Consider the following 15,323-nt stretch of genomic DNA (forward strand, 5'->3'; position numbering starts at 1 on the left):
ATACACATTTGAAGATGCATGATCTGGCCAGATGTGATCAGCTGTGCCTAGAGCTGTCCACTTGAATGGATCACCCAGGACATATCACTACTGCCAAGTCCCAACAGCTTCTTTGGTTCTGTATCAATGACACCCTTGCCCCACATATCCATTGAGGGCTGTTACAGGTAAAATTGTTAGTATTTTTAGTAAAGTAAATTTGTGAGTAATTTTTACTATATTATAAAGAAATCAAGGAGTGCTTGACATGTGTTGCTTTAGACCTGTATTTTTTGTATCCACTGTCTCAGGATGGTCTTTTGGGAAATAAAAAAATGCAGCTTTACATAATTTGAGAACAAATTCCAGGTTATGAATATGCACAATAACAAATACATAAATTTGCATACATATGCATACATTCGAAGGCCCCTTCGTTATAGGTATACATGCATAATCTTATATGGAGGAAAAATAAAAGCTCTGCCAACCTTTAAATATTTCAGTTTTTGTTGACTCTTTTGAAAAGGTTAAAATCCTCCTTCATGTTTATTAATGAGGTCTTAGTGGGTGGTGATGGCGTAAAGCAGTTCATTATATTGAAAGGTGTTTCTTTTAATTTGCCTACTTATGTATCTAAAGAAGGAACACTTTGTTATATTATGCAGTCTGCTTGAAAACTGCTACAAACTACAACCTCGACAGTAAAAATTTTGTTGAATTAATACTGCTTTCAAAGTTCTAAACGAGCAGGAGGATTAGGGCCTTATTAAAGAAAAGAAAGTGAGATTTTGAGAATAAGGTTCTAATATTAAGAGAACAAAGTCGGAATATTTTAAGGATAGAGTTGTAACTTTATGCAAAAATAGTCGTAGTTTCATAACAATAACTATGTAAATTTACAAGAATTAAGTTGTAGGAGAAGAATGTCATAAATTTACAAGTTAAGTTGTAAATGAACAAAATTAAGGTTAAGTAGTAGAAGAATATAGTTTAATCTTACAAGAATAAAGTTATAATTTTATGAGAAACAAGTCGTAATAAGGTTGATCAACATGTAAAATAATATATATGGTGATATCAGAAGGGCAGCCACAGATCATTTTATGGAGTGGTATTCAACTGAGGAGCACAAACAGCTGTTGCTGAAGCGTGCTCAGGCTGCCTATTGGCCTGTCCTTCAACATAGTCAGTTTTTTTAACAATCTGTTCAGAATCATACTTTTGATAATGTGGTGCTGATGAGCTTAAAGATTGTGTATTTAGTTTTTCATGAAGCATTTACTAAGGAATAAGTGGACCTTGTTAAGTTGTGAATTTCACCACTGTTCCATAACTGTCATGTTATATTTTTAGCATATAGTTTGGGATATTTTGATTGTGAAAGGGGGACATCTCCCTTAAACAGGAGGGGATAGTCATATAGAATAAAGCCATCAGTAAACAAACTCCACACACTGTCAGTTTACACAGCACAGATTATCTTTACACTCTACAATCTATATAATCTCTACAACTATGTCCTCTATTTGAATTTTTACCCCCATTCTTCCTGCTTACTAACAGCTCTCGCTTTAATGTCAAGTTTTGTTTGCCACCTCAATAACCTCCGCCAGCCTCTGATTCCAAATGATGCCAATCAACCCATAACATGCTTAGGCCTTCATTTATATTCTGAGCCAGGCTGGTTGATTCTTCTTGGTAGCTTTAAAGTATGCTTTTCTATGACAAAAAAAAATCAGGCTGAAAAGCACTTTTGGGGCTTTGTAATTATACCTGGCCTCACTCATTAGCACTAAAGGAGGGGGTGTAGACAGAACTGGCAGTGATGGATCAGGGGAAGGAATGAGGGGTGACGCGGTGAAGGTGTGTGCATGTGTTTGGGCCTCCTTCTGTGTGTGTGTGTGTATGATTGGAAAGGATGTTGTTTGTGCCAGCACTATACGCTCCCCTGCACCAACACCATGCTCTCTGTTTCAGGTTAATGAGTCATGCTGGGATAAACACTTCCAGGTCATGGCCAGCTTTGTTCCGTCTGAGGGAGAGGAGGGGAGTCCAGGTGCCAACACAAAACTGTGCAGGAATACTTAAAAATATTTCAGAAAACACACACAAATACACACGCAAAAGGGAAAATTAGGACACCTTACAGAGTTTAGTGACTTTTAAGATTGCTTGATATTGTAGTAAAATGAGCGTCCTCTACAAATGAAAGGATGCTGTCAAAAAATAGGGCAACAGAACAAATGGCGTAAAAATTGGAAGAGGCAAAAGTGCTGGGCTCGGGAAATGAAGACACGTCTAGACACTGGGGATATTAGCAGTTCCAAAGAGAGAAGCTGTAGATGGAAAATTGTTTTCGACTTTTTTTAACAGCTTGATAACGACTTAAAATGCTGCATAATGGAGAAAAACTTCTAAAGAGAAAACACAGCACCCACAGGCTGAGTGGATGACATTTTACTCAAAATCTACTGCCTTATGCTAGTCTACCACTTATTAATAGAATAGGTAAAAAATGGTTTTATGATCCCTATCACCTTCACATTAAAGTGCACACAATCTTCAAACACTCATTGTGTTTCCAACCCACGACACCCTGACTTTGACAAAACAATCACGAAGGACACAAGATGTTACAAAGTGGGAGCTTACTGTCAAAAAGAAACCACAGCTTTCATGTAAGAAAAATGTTGGTGTAGTGTGTGAGACTGTTGGATGTGTATTATATGTGTTTAATGTGTGTGTGTGGTGTCCTACAAGCTGTCATGTCGACTGGACAGAATTCCCCAAGCAAGAAAAGCCATCATCGCTGTCTTTTTTTCTCAAATAACCTCATAATAGCACGTCAACTTTGGTCGCTTTTAAATCGCTGTCCACAAGCTCTGGTGACATTAAGACGGAAGAGTCCTTGGCATCAAAACACAATTCCTGGCAAGGGCAAATGTGTTTATTACCACTCACACTCCAGTGTCACAAGGGCCCATTTTTAATCAGCCATTCATGGTCTCAAGTCTTGACAAGTGAATCTTTTTCCCACACTGCTAACTCTCCAGCCCAATGAGACGGTTTTATTGAGAGGACTAAGAAAGAGAAAGCACAGTCACAGTGAATAAAGCGGCCAAAACAGAAAAATGAATGATGATGTTATTTGCTGAAGTGAATAGTTTTAATTATTAAGCCAGAGGAAATCATCTCTAAGTAAGTTGTGGACAAAGCTAGAAAATAAAAGTATATATCGTATTTCCAATGAATAGCAGAATAGCTTACAATGAAGACTACACAGCACAGGAACATTTGCTTATATACTGTCTTATCACTTTGAAATAAATATGTGTATGTTGAACAACATATTCTTGCTGGCAGAGGTTGTCCATGGGATGACAGAATAAGAGAAAGTACAATAATCAAAAGCACCACATAGCTACAACTTAAACGAAAGTATAGAGAAAATAACCACTATGGTTATGATATTTTGCAGCCCTATGACCCCACTGCATGATCACTGTTGTAAGGAGTTTTCTGATGGTCATGACAAAGACTGAAATTAAGGTATTTTTCACACATCACAGTCCTCATGACAGGACTCGGTTCTATCTATCTAGTGGAAGCAAGAGATTGCGACGTGTTGCCCTGGTTACATGGACGCTGAGCGAGGTATTGACATGGATTTGAAAGTATTAAATGACATGTCTAAAAATCATATTCAAGATTGAATTAATCTTTTCCTCATCCGTTTTTTATTGATTTACTCCGTTTTTTTTTCTTTATTCTACTCACGCTGTCCTGCGCTTTTTGCCACCTCTGCCTTTGGTGTATACGTTGGTCCTCTTAGCTTATCTCAAATGAACCACACCAGCGTTTGCTTGGAAGTAAACCAAGACCCCCGTTGTCATGCAGGCCAGAGTTTGCTTGTTTAATCCAAACCAGAGTTTGAAGGAGCTTTCACACCACTCCCACTACCAGACTATCCAAGGAAACAGACCAGAGTTCATTTGAAGTGGTGAAAAACAGTTCTGGAGTGAATGTGACCCAACACTGACACCTCTAAGTGAACTATGAAAGTTAACAAGACCAACAGAGACAAGATTAATTATTTCTATAAAGTCATTTTTTTATGCTTTTAATCTTTGCTATTGGCCAAGAAATTGTCTAATATCATCGTACCGAGTTTCACTGTGTCTTGAGGGATATACTAAGGGGTTGTCATGTTTCAGTCAACATGATTTCATACTCAGAACCAGTCTGTGTGTTGCTTTATTATACATCTGCTACACTGTAGCTGTCAGACAGTGTGTTACAGTCCTCTGCCTCAACAGGCTAAGTCAACATTTTTCACTGCAAATTTTTCAACAGGAAGTGATATGTTTGATGGATAAAAGGAGGCAGGATATTCTCATTGTACAGTATGTACTGTAAAAGGTCAGCACAAAGATGAGTGGTACAACTGTGACCACAGGGGGTGCCAAAATCAACACAAACCAAAGGTTCCTCACAGAAGCTTTAAATGTTGCTTTCATATAGGACAAATCACACAACACAGGAAAATGTGAGTCCCATTTGTTCAATCACAACAGTTCCAACACAAAAAAACAGATGTAAGATACCTACGTTTAAATCAGAGTTTTTTCTGACAAGTTTAAGTATGTGAATAATCCCAACATGCAACAGTTGTCAAAAGTTCAAAAAGTTTGTTTTTCTATTCATGCACAGACATAACTTAAATATGAGCAAGGCCATTCTACACAAAAACAGACTGAAGAATGCCACAGTCCATCATTCAAAAGATCTGGATGAAAACCCTGTACAAAAAGTGTTAAAAAATGATTAATAATAAGTAGTAGTTTGAAAAACTCAAGTGAAACTAAAAGGAAATGTATGGTAGTCATAGCTTCTCTGTGCAAAATTTTAAAATGTCATCATAAGGCGTTATGCCAGGACTCTTGAAGAGACATATTTCATTCAAATTTAAAGAGGACGGTGCTAACAAGGTGGGATCTAGTCTTTGCTAAATTTTTCAGGAAAACAAACTGTACTTCCTTCTAGCTGAGATCATTTCAGCTGTCACAGTGTGAGAAATGGATGAAAAACCTGTGAACAAGCTTTCATCTTTTCCACATTAGATGCCTGATCTGAGCTGCATTTGCACTTTCATAAGGTGCAGATTAACACACTTACAGCTGTCAAATCCATTCCTTAATTATCTCTCAAAAAAGCTATTTTATGAGCTTTAACGCCTCCCCCCCAAGTCTGTCAGATACCATACTGAGTCTCTCACTCTTTTGTCCCTTTTCCCTGCCATCTTTTCCAACAGATTTCACCCATTACTGTATCATACAGCTGAACTTTATTTTGTTGCCATAGCCCCTTCTAGCTCCCCCATCCTTTTTTCATCTTTGACCTTTCTTCCCTGCATCCATCTCCATCTGTTCTTTATTCTCTCTCCCTGCCTTTGTATGCCCCTTATTTGTGCTCTGTCTTTCTCCCCGTGTGTTCCTGTCTACCTCTCTTTACCCTCCTGCCACCCTTTGCAGCATCTTTTTTCCCTCTCACGCTCCCTGGCAGCAGGCAGCAGTGCTTGTCACTCTTGTAGCTCAGTGTAGCTGCCGCACAGGAGGTAGACCTCACCCAGCCTCCCTGCTCCATCCATCAACTGGCCTGCAGGGCTGGCATGCCAAGTGACACCACCCTTTTCGGTTTCCTCTAACATCAACACCTTTAGGAGGACACTGCCGTGCATACAGAGAGAACAAATGCAATAAAAAAGATGAATGAAGAATCACAATGTCAATTTCTTATATAGACCAAAGTAATCTTTGTACCATGAGACTAGACCAGTAATTGCAAATATAATTTGCTGCCTTATGAATTGAATTTTTATTTCTGTAAGTAAAGTGAAGAAGTGGTACTTATCATTTTCAGATTTTACATTCAGAACAGGTATCTCAGTTTCTGAGAGCATTTTAATCAGTGTTTGTGAAAATGAATGACTATCTCTCAAAGCCAGAAACCACAGAGCCAAAAATCTAATTTGAGTTTCTTGAAGATATATAGCCCAGGGCTGCACTATGACAATTACTTTCAGAGTGACTTTGGTAACTCATAAAACGTGTCAAGTTTTTGTACCTAATTGTGTATCATTTTATGGAAGTGATTTTGCAAATATTCACTAATACAGCCCAAGGACGTAGAAATGTGACAGTTGAAAGCCTAAAATTCCACTTTATGGCCCTCTAAAAGACTTGCGTGACTCAAGTGAGGTTCCCCAATCATGAAGGGAACAGAGAGTAGCCGGGTGTCAGGGACGAGGCAGCGCCGAAGCTGACAGAATACGCTACATCCTCTCATGGCCAAAATGAACAAGAGACGAGATGGCAACTGTCTGGATGGGAGAAACACAAGAGCCGGAGAAACCGCCAGCACTGTCAATTACATATGCATGTTGTTCAAAGTATGAGAAACGACCATAGCCTGAGAGTAGACTGTGAAAGTGACATCTGACTAGTGACAGAATTTGTAACTCAGGAAAGCAGAGTATCCTCAGACTTGAATAGAGCAGAATGTGTGACTTAGGATGACTTTCCTTCATGTAGTTATGTCCTTTAATATGAGCCAAGAGCATTAAGGACTTTAAAATAGTTATTCATTTTGTCTGGCTACATTAGTCCTTTGATGAACTGTCTGACTGACAAAGGTGCCTTTCTTTCATCTGTCCAGTGCATATTGTGCTATTTTTCCTCTCACCCCCAAAACATCCTAGTGATAAAAAAAGGTACTCAGACTTTTGATCATAGTTGTTTGTAAGTCATTTTATTGTTGGTCGGTTTCTTGAGCCTCTTACACATTGCAAATTCCGACACAAAACCAGAACAAAGTTCCACAATCACTCATTATTCTACGGAGCCCCTAAAGTGACATGTGCAGAAATTTTTTTTTGGTAAGTATCTTGTGCGCACCAGATACTTTCTCGTGCGCACCAGATACTTTCTCGTGCGCACCAGATACTTTCTCGTGAGCACCAGATACTTTCTCGTGAGCACCAGATACTTTCTCGTGAGCACCAGATACTTTCACGTGAGCACCAGATACTTTCTCGTGCGCACCAGATACTTTCACGTGAGCATGAGAAAGTTTCACTTGCGCACGATCAACCAGTTTCGATCTAAAAATGACAGTACAGCAGTTAGTTGAGCTTTATTTCAACCTTGGGCTGCCTTGTATCTTGTTACATTTATATACGGACTGTTCAGTCTGCATTTACGAACTGTTTGTAATTTGTGAACCTCACTGCATTTGTGAATGGAATTTTTGAGACTGCAGGGCAATGTCTGTAACAAATCAGATGTCTCACTCCTATGCAGCCAATCATAGTGTAGATTCCAGGGTATGTGGTTGTGAAGCCATCCCTTTAGCCATGCCCGAGACCAGAGCGCACTGAGACCAGAACGCACCGAGACCAGAGCGCACCGAGACCAGAGCGCACCGAGACCAAGACTAGTCGATATCATCCCGAATTTAGGCAGTTATTTAATGAGGACTATGTTTGATCCTTTGTTACAATGGGTAGCCTATCTGCTGACGCCTCTGCAAACGTTTTATCCTCAGCCCGTTACTGTATTATTGATCAGTCTGACATTCGTTTACCTGCATACGAAAAGTGCTTTAATTCCTTTAATTTGAACATTATACTGAAGAACTGATTTAGCTTTGGTAGTCTTTGGTAGTCTTAGTTAGTCAACTTATTTTTATTGATCAGATATTATCTGTGGTAATAATACTGTTAAATGTGGTCACTAGATGGCGCCCTTGCTCTTTGTATTGTACTGTTCTGACAAAGGTTACACTGTGCGTGCAGATGTGACGTCATCACACAGTATTTGTGCCCTGTTATGTTAATGAAGAGGAGAGCAGGAGATTATGTTTTATGCCAGGATATTAATGATGAAACCTCCTGTACGGCCTCAATAAATATGTCAAAGTCTAAAGAGTAGAGACCGACTCAAGCTTTGCTTATTCTCCACAGCAAGAAGACAGCTGCGCCCTCCAGTGCTTTACAAATACATTGAGCAATTTCCTAATCAGTGTTCTATTAGCTTTGATATACCAGCAGTGTAAAACGGACTTCAGCAAATCCGGACCAAGCATAAAACATCATCATAGTGTTAACATAATGGGTTAAAGGAATTAAAGCACTTTTCATATGCAGGTAAACGAACGTCAGACTGATCAATTATACAGTAACGGGGTGAGGATAAAACGTTTGCAGATAGGCTACCCATTGTAACAAAGGATCAAACATAGTCCTCATTAAATAACTGCCTAAATGCGGGATGATATCGACTAGTCTTGGTCTCGGTGCGTTCTGGTCTCGGTGCGCTCAGGTCTCGGTGCGTTCTGGTCTCGGTGCGCTCTGGTCTCGGGCATGGCTAAAGGGATCGCTTCACAACCACATACCCTGGAATCTACACTATGATTGGCTGCATAGGAGTGAGACATCTTATTGGTTACAGACATTGCCCTGCAGTCTCAAAAATTCCATTCACAAATGCAGTGAGGTTCACAAATTACAAACAGTTCGTAAATGCAGACTGAATAGTCCGTATATAAATGTAACAAGATACAAGGCAGCCCAAGGTTGAAATAAAGCTCAACTAACTGCTGTACTGTCATATTCAGATCGAAACTGGTTGATCTCCAGTGCAAACTTGGTTTCTCGTGCGCACGAGAAAGTATCTGGTGCGCACGAGAAAGTATCTTGTGAGCACAAGATACTTTCCAAAAAAAAAATTCTGCACATGTCACTTTAGGGGCTCCGTATTATTCCTACATATTGCACTCTGAAAAGTGCTTTCTTGCCCTGCTGGCCTCAACCATTGACTGTATAAAATATGGACTCAGTATCCATGACGTCACCCATCTGTTTCTGAAGCGCTGTTTTGAGGCCAATATTGCTGCTGTCAAGCCAGTGTGATGTAAAGAGGCAGGATTTGAGCCTCCTAGCCAACAGCTACAGTGTTCCTGGCTGTCAGTCAAGTCAGCTGTGCCTCTCATTGGAAGACTCGTAATTTCAATATCTTTGAAATTGCTGTATTAGAAAAAAATCCACCCCCCGTACAATGTGTGCCGATCGAGAAATGAGCTGTCCAGACTACACCCGTCTTTTGTACCAGGCTGTAGACATGTTTATTTCTGCTGTAAAGATCGTCTTTTTTACATTGGTGTGTATGTGGTTTCTGGGACTTCCGGGGCCAGCATCAAGCAGATCCTCGATGAACTGCAGTTTTTAGCACTTCTGCATTGGACTCATATTTTTAGACCGGAGGTTGCCTCTTGACATCAATGCTACACACCACCAGCATATTCACTAAATTCCATCTCTCTTACTACCTTCAAAGGTGGAACTACATTGCACAACCATTCAGCTCTGTGCGTAACACATTGCAGATGAGGTGTGATAATAACCTGCCTTGAAATTGCAGCTAAGAGGTAATTTCCCCCCCCCTCTAAGTCTAACCCAATTCAACTGCAATTCTAAATCTTTGCCGTTACCCCAACCAACCATCGTACACCTGAGATAGATACGCAGACTCTAGCTTATAGTAGGCTTAAGTCACTTTGCAGGATTTTCGTACCTTTGTTTTTTTTCTTATCTACGAAGTATTTAGTCTTTTTGGGACAGTTTTTACAATGTTTGAAGTACCCAACAGCCTCTTTGTAGTTGGTCTGTTTACCTTTACAGTCGTTTTTATGTGTATAATCTGTCCCTTTGAAGTTCCTGAGTCTCTTTGTAGTTGTTGTTTTTCTGCCGCATTATTGTCGGTTTTAATCTCTTCAATGTTGTTTTACATCTTCTGGAAGCCATTTTGAGTCCTCTCTTTGTTGTTCTGTGCTTCTTTGTTGTAGTTTGTATTGCTCTGTGGCAGCTTGGAATTTCTTTGTACTAATTTTGTGTCTGTAGTAAATCGATTTAGTAATCCACCCATGTAAGTGTGTACAGAAAATGAAGGAGTGAATTGTTGAGCAGGGGAGAGGAAGAATAATAAAAATTGAGCTGAAAGAACTTTGAGACTCACAGATGACAAATTCAGAAACGAGCAGGAAATAGAGCATGACTCTGTGGTAAACAGAGTTATTACCCCACTGCATCTTATCACCTTCAAACATTTTCACTCACAGGACTTAACACTGCAACAATGCAGACCACCAGAGCTATTAACACCCTTATTAATCACATTTTTTTACTTATACATTACCAAAATACTAAAACAGAGATATGATGTCAATTCTATTTTTTGTACTATTTAACTACTATTTTTATAATGTAAAAACTACCTCTGCAACTCACCACTGCACTTTATCATATTATTTTAGCCTGTACATATTAGTCAAGCCTATTTGTTGTTTCTTTGTATTTATAGCTAAGGTTATTGTTATTATATTTTTATTTTATTTTTTATTGTAGTTCTTATTCTTATTCCTATTCTTATGCCTTGTACAAAGAGAGCACAGTTTACTGAAGTCAAATTCCTTGTGTGTTCAAGCATACTTGGCGAATAAAGCTGATTCTGATTCTGATTCTGATTCTGATGATTACATTTTAAACAGGCATTTTGTGTGGCTGAAACACTTCATGAACACTTAACTCTCCAAGGCACTCAGTCTCATTTACTATTCAGGTATTAGCATATTTACATTTTCTTCCTCTGTGCCTCTACCGGGGGTAGTATGTACGCTCCTTGACGACAGTTACCAAGGTATTAATGAAGCTTGGATGAATTAACAAATCTCCACCACTTCTAATGTATTAGCATATTCACAGGATCATTTGGGAGATGTGCTCAATGTGACGATGTGCCTCTTTACCAGTCCCTAAGATGCCTCATGGAAATTGTATAATGAATGATAAAGAATATAATGTGCAAGATTAAATGAAATATTATGAGAAGAAAAGGTGTCTGCAGCAGTTTGTATGTGCCCGTGTGTGCAGAAACACAATTCATCAGAGCACAGGAAAAGATCAAAGCAGTGTGTCATTAATAAAACTTGAAAGCCTCGGTGTATCCACAATCTGTGAACTAATTTATTTATAAGTGCCTCATTTTTAGATTAATTGTTGAATCTTCTACAAGGCTAATTGGAATAAAAGTGATTCTATTGACTTACTATTAGATTAAACTGTTTTTACACAGTATTTGATGAAAATAAACAGAAATGTTAAATGAGCCAGGACAGAAGATTGAGAATGTAGAGAGCTGTCTCTGTATCTTTGTCTCTATTTAGTATATTGAGTATTCATTTGAAACAATCACATGTACACTAAATTCTGTAATTCTTTACCAACTCATCTTCGTTCACTTACTGTAATGGTATCTTTAAACATACAATAACCCGAAACTTTTTCTACTTCCCTGAAAAAGAGGTCCTAATTTTTCATGTGTTGGGGTACTTCCAAATTTGTTGGGGTACTTCCAAATTTGTATCAGTGTTTCTTTGTCCTTATCCCAGGATTTAGTGTCTAACTGTGTCGTGTTTGCTGGGCAAAACTAGCCACTCTAAGCTTTTATGTTCCCATTTTTTCATCCGTTTCCAACACTGCTACTGCCACACAAGTCTGTTCTTCAGCCATGCCAAAGCACAACAGTGTTTTTTTTTTTTCTCAGAGTAACATAGTTTCACCAAGTGGTTATCACAAGTAAAGTCCCTGCAGATGATTAAAGGAAAACATTCCATTTCCCCTTTGCCATTAGGGATGAGAACACACAGAAAAGTTTGCTAACCTATCCCAATTATTTCTAGTTTATTGATGTTTAGGTCATTCATGATCACAGCAATTCCTCTCAACTCTTCAAAGAGGGGTCATCCCAGCAAATGAACTTTAAACTGAGCAAGGTGAGATAAAAGAGGAAACGTTGTGCATTTCTGTGGAGACTTGGACGTGTTAACTCCTACACATCTCAATCGCTATAATTAGCAACTATGTTATAGAGAACACAACCAGCAAAGAGGTTAGTTACAGCTTCTGAGGTCACAGTGTGAGCCAGGAGCTGTGAAATTTTAAAAACAGGCTGCTTTGACTCTAGCTGAACCCTGCCTCAGGTTGTATGCAGTGCTGTTGATCTGTACAGTGAACAAAACAGAGAAGCCTGAATGAATGTGCACAGAGGAGATATTGTAACAGCTTTCTAAAAAACATTTTTTGCAACATTTTATGCTGAGTACTGGCACCTGAAATTTGGTTTGTGTCTGGTAAACTCTATGCCAAAAGCAAAACACATCTCAGTCTGATCTCTGCCATCTGCTTTGGGGTTTGCTGTAGCTCCACATGGTTGTAGGCAGACAGTTGCATCTTGTTTCATCAGTTTCAACAAGGGAAAGGTCGACAGTGTGGTTTAATTTGTATGTTCCCATTGAAACTGGGCAATTTGTCTCATGTTACTCAATTATTTAATTGTTTGTCTTTTAAAACACTATCAATTTTTATCATCACCGGGATGCTGTGCAAATATGTTTTTTCTCCCGCCTATCATCTTGATGATAAGACTTGTTTTCTGCTACTACTGCCTCTCTGCAAATGTGATTACTGGATGAAGAAAAGTCTAAATAAAGCGTCCTACCTGGTGGATGAACACCTGTGCACCTCGAGGGCTCATGAGCAGTACAGCCCGCCGTAGAGTGTCCCGGTACCGATTGAGCTCCTCTGTGCGCATCGTGTTGAAAAGGTCTGTAAAGACACGGCTGACGTTGCGGTCCACCCTCTGCAAGGAAACATCCAGACCCATTCGAGATGCCTGGTCCATAAAGGTTTGCAAACCCCGGATATCTGAAGAAGGAAAGAGAGTTTCAGAAAATTGGCAGTGGTGTGGGACACACACAAACAGACAGAGATGGAGAAAGACAAGCATTTTGGCAGGTTCTATGAGATAGAGTACTTTATTCCCTGAACATTTAATCAGAATTATGGGTACACAACCTGCACTTTCAACACCTGTACATGCACTCGATATTTTCAGGCTACATTCCAAGGGCTCCCAGGCAGGTTTCGTTTTTTTGCTCCCGATTCAAAGCGTGACAAACCACAACAAGCCCTCCTGTCTTCCCCGATTCCTGGGGTTTACAGGATATGAAACTCCAGGCAGGTGTTGCTGTCCCCAGAGATCTCCCAGTATGTGTTTGTATCTGTGTGTGTGTGCGTGTGTGTGTGTGTGTGCGTGCATGTGTGTGTGTGTGTGTGTGTGTGCGTGTGCATGCGTGTGTGCGTTACACTATACAGGAAAACGTTTATAAGAAGCCTGAGCTGCACACACAAATCAAAGGTGATGTGCAGCAGAGGGCACACAATAAGCACACACATCCCAGCAGTCACAGCAGCCCACCATGTGCCAAGTCAAGCTGCATTGTCAAAGAAAGGTTGGGGAAAATTGCTATAAGGCCAGACCTCTTCCCGCATCTACAATAGATGTGTCTGTGGGTGTGTGCATGTGGGTGTGCAGGTGCTTGGTGTGTGTATGCATATGGATGGATGGGTGGGTTTTACCCTGTTGCATCTCTGGAGGTTTTGATGAGTCATCCAGTGCTCCAGTGCTTTAGCACAGAGAGGAGATGATAAACAGAGACATGGAAATACAAACTTGCTCAAGCAGACATATGGCTGCATAAATGCACTACACATACATTTGTGCACACGAATACACACAAACCAACACTATCATAATGAAGTAGTGTGCAGTTTTTATTTAAGTTAATAAAGCACAAAGGACTCTTCTTCTCATGACAAAAAGTGAAATTTAAGCTAATAAGAAAACCCTTGACCCAGTCTGAGCAGTGAAGCATATGGGTTTGTTGCCCCCTTTTATTTGTCCTCATCTCGGGGCAAAGGGAAAACACAATCTGACCCTATGAAGCAAATCAAGAATAATTAGCTGCACTGCTCATTTTGTTTCTCTCCTCATTGTACTGCAGTTTACTTTTTGGGGTAGTCACAGAATAAAAATGTTCAAAGGGCAGAACAAAACGTGAAATCAATCATTCATCATTCTGAAGTCTCTCCAAACTCTTCCTGCAGCACTCTTTGAGAAACCTTCCAAACACACACATACACACCTCTTGGTTTCTTTGTCTCTAAATTGAAATGATTACCCTTGGTAGTGCTACTTTGGATACAATGAGCAAAAGCTCAACCTCTGAGTAATCCCGCCGCCTAAGTGTGCAAACACAATTTGTAAGTTAATCACGGTTCCTTCCCTCCCGTTCCAAGACTAGACTGTTCCAATTCATTTTTGATAATATTTCTATATACAACATTCTGCTGCAGGAACATGTGGTTCTATTGACTTAGCACAAAATCTGATTTGTGTGTAATCTGTTTTTCAGCTGAAGCCATTTCTGTCAGGAAACCTGGAAGTTGTACAGACATAAACCTTATGTGTATTTGTGGTGATTCAATATGATAACAACTGACTTATCATACACATGTTTTAACAAGCTGTGGAGTTAGTGATATTCATTAGTTATCAAAAAAAGCTTTGTAAATTCTGCTGTGAGGTTCGGAGGCAGGGGTGTAGACTCTTTTGACTGGGGTGTCCCAACTGCGGCACTGACTTGTTTAGTATTGGCATCATGTAGCATCACGCAAGTATTATATTCCTGTGTATAATTTTTCAAACATTAAAAAGTAACACAACTGAATGGCAGCGGATTTACCTCATAGCTTAAATCTTTAGGGACTCAAAAAGATGTCCGACCAAATGCATGATTTGAAATACAAAAAAAATTGGAACAAAGTCCTGAACACTAACAGTCAACAAAACAGTAATTGATATGTTTTTGACGGATCGTATCCTTTCCTTTGCACCTTATAAATGAGATGTGTCAAGTATTTTCTACAATTTCATATACCAATGGAAAACAATGTAGAAAACAACATTTAAATGCTGAGAAAACTAGCAGCTTGTTGCAACACAGTCCAGAAAGTTGATTTGAATATAAGTCCCGCCTTCTGACAAGGAAAAAAAAAGCCAATCATGGTTTAGGATTTTTGGGGTGGCACCTGGGGTGGTCGATCAGATTTCAAGGGGGGGCCCATGCCACCCTTAGCTGCCCATTCAAACGTGCCCTTGTATGGAGGACGAGGTATGTGAAAAATAATGGGTGTTCACACTATGATGTCTTTGAGTGAATTGACATGGATATATACTGTAGTAGAGGTTTACCACTTCCATAAATGCAGTTTGGATTTGATCAAGAGATCCTAATAACCTCAAACAACGAACAACATTTTTCTCCATGGAGACATGCTGTAAAGTTGCTCTTAGTTAAAAACTTGCAAATACAAGAAATGTTCTGTA

The 15,323-nt window shown here is 39.5% G+C and overlaps 1 protein-coding gene across 1 annotated transcript in view; it reads right to left on the bottom strand.

Annotated features, from left to right (window-relative positions):
* The window catches only part of grid1a (glutamate receptor, ionotropic, delta 1a), a 355,103-nt gene that overhangs the window by 89,580 nt on the left and 250,200 nt on the right, over nt 1–15,323 (bottom strand). The window contains exon 8 of the mRNA XM_034682583.1: nt 12,594–12,799. Within this exon, the coding sequence (XP_034538474.1) occupies nt 12,594–12,799 (206 nt within the window). The remainder of the gene's footprint in view (nt 1–12,593; nt 12,800–15,323) is intronic.

This window comes from Notolabrus celidotus, chromosome 4 (genome assembly GCF_009762535.1).
Source record: "Notolabrus celidotus isolate fNotCel1 chromosome 4, fNotCel1.pri, whole genome shotgun sequence".
Classification (NCBI taxonomy): Eukaryota; Metazoa; Chordata; class Actinopteri; order Labriformes; family Labridae; genus Notolabrus; species Notolabrus celidotus.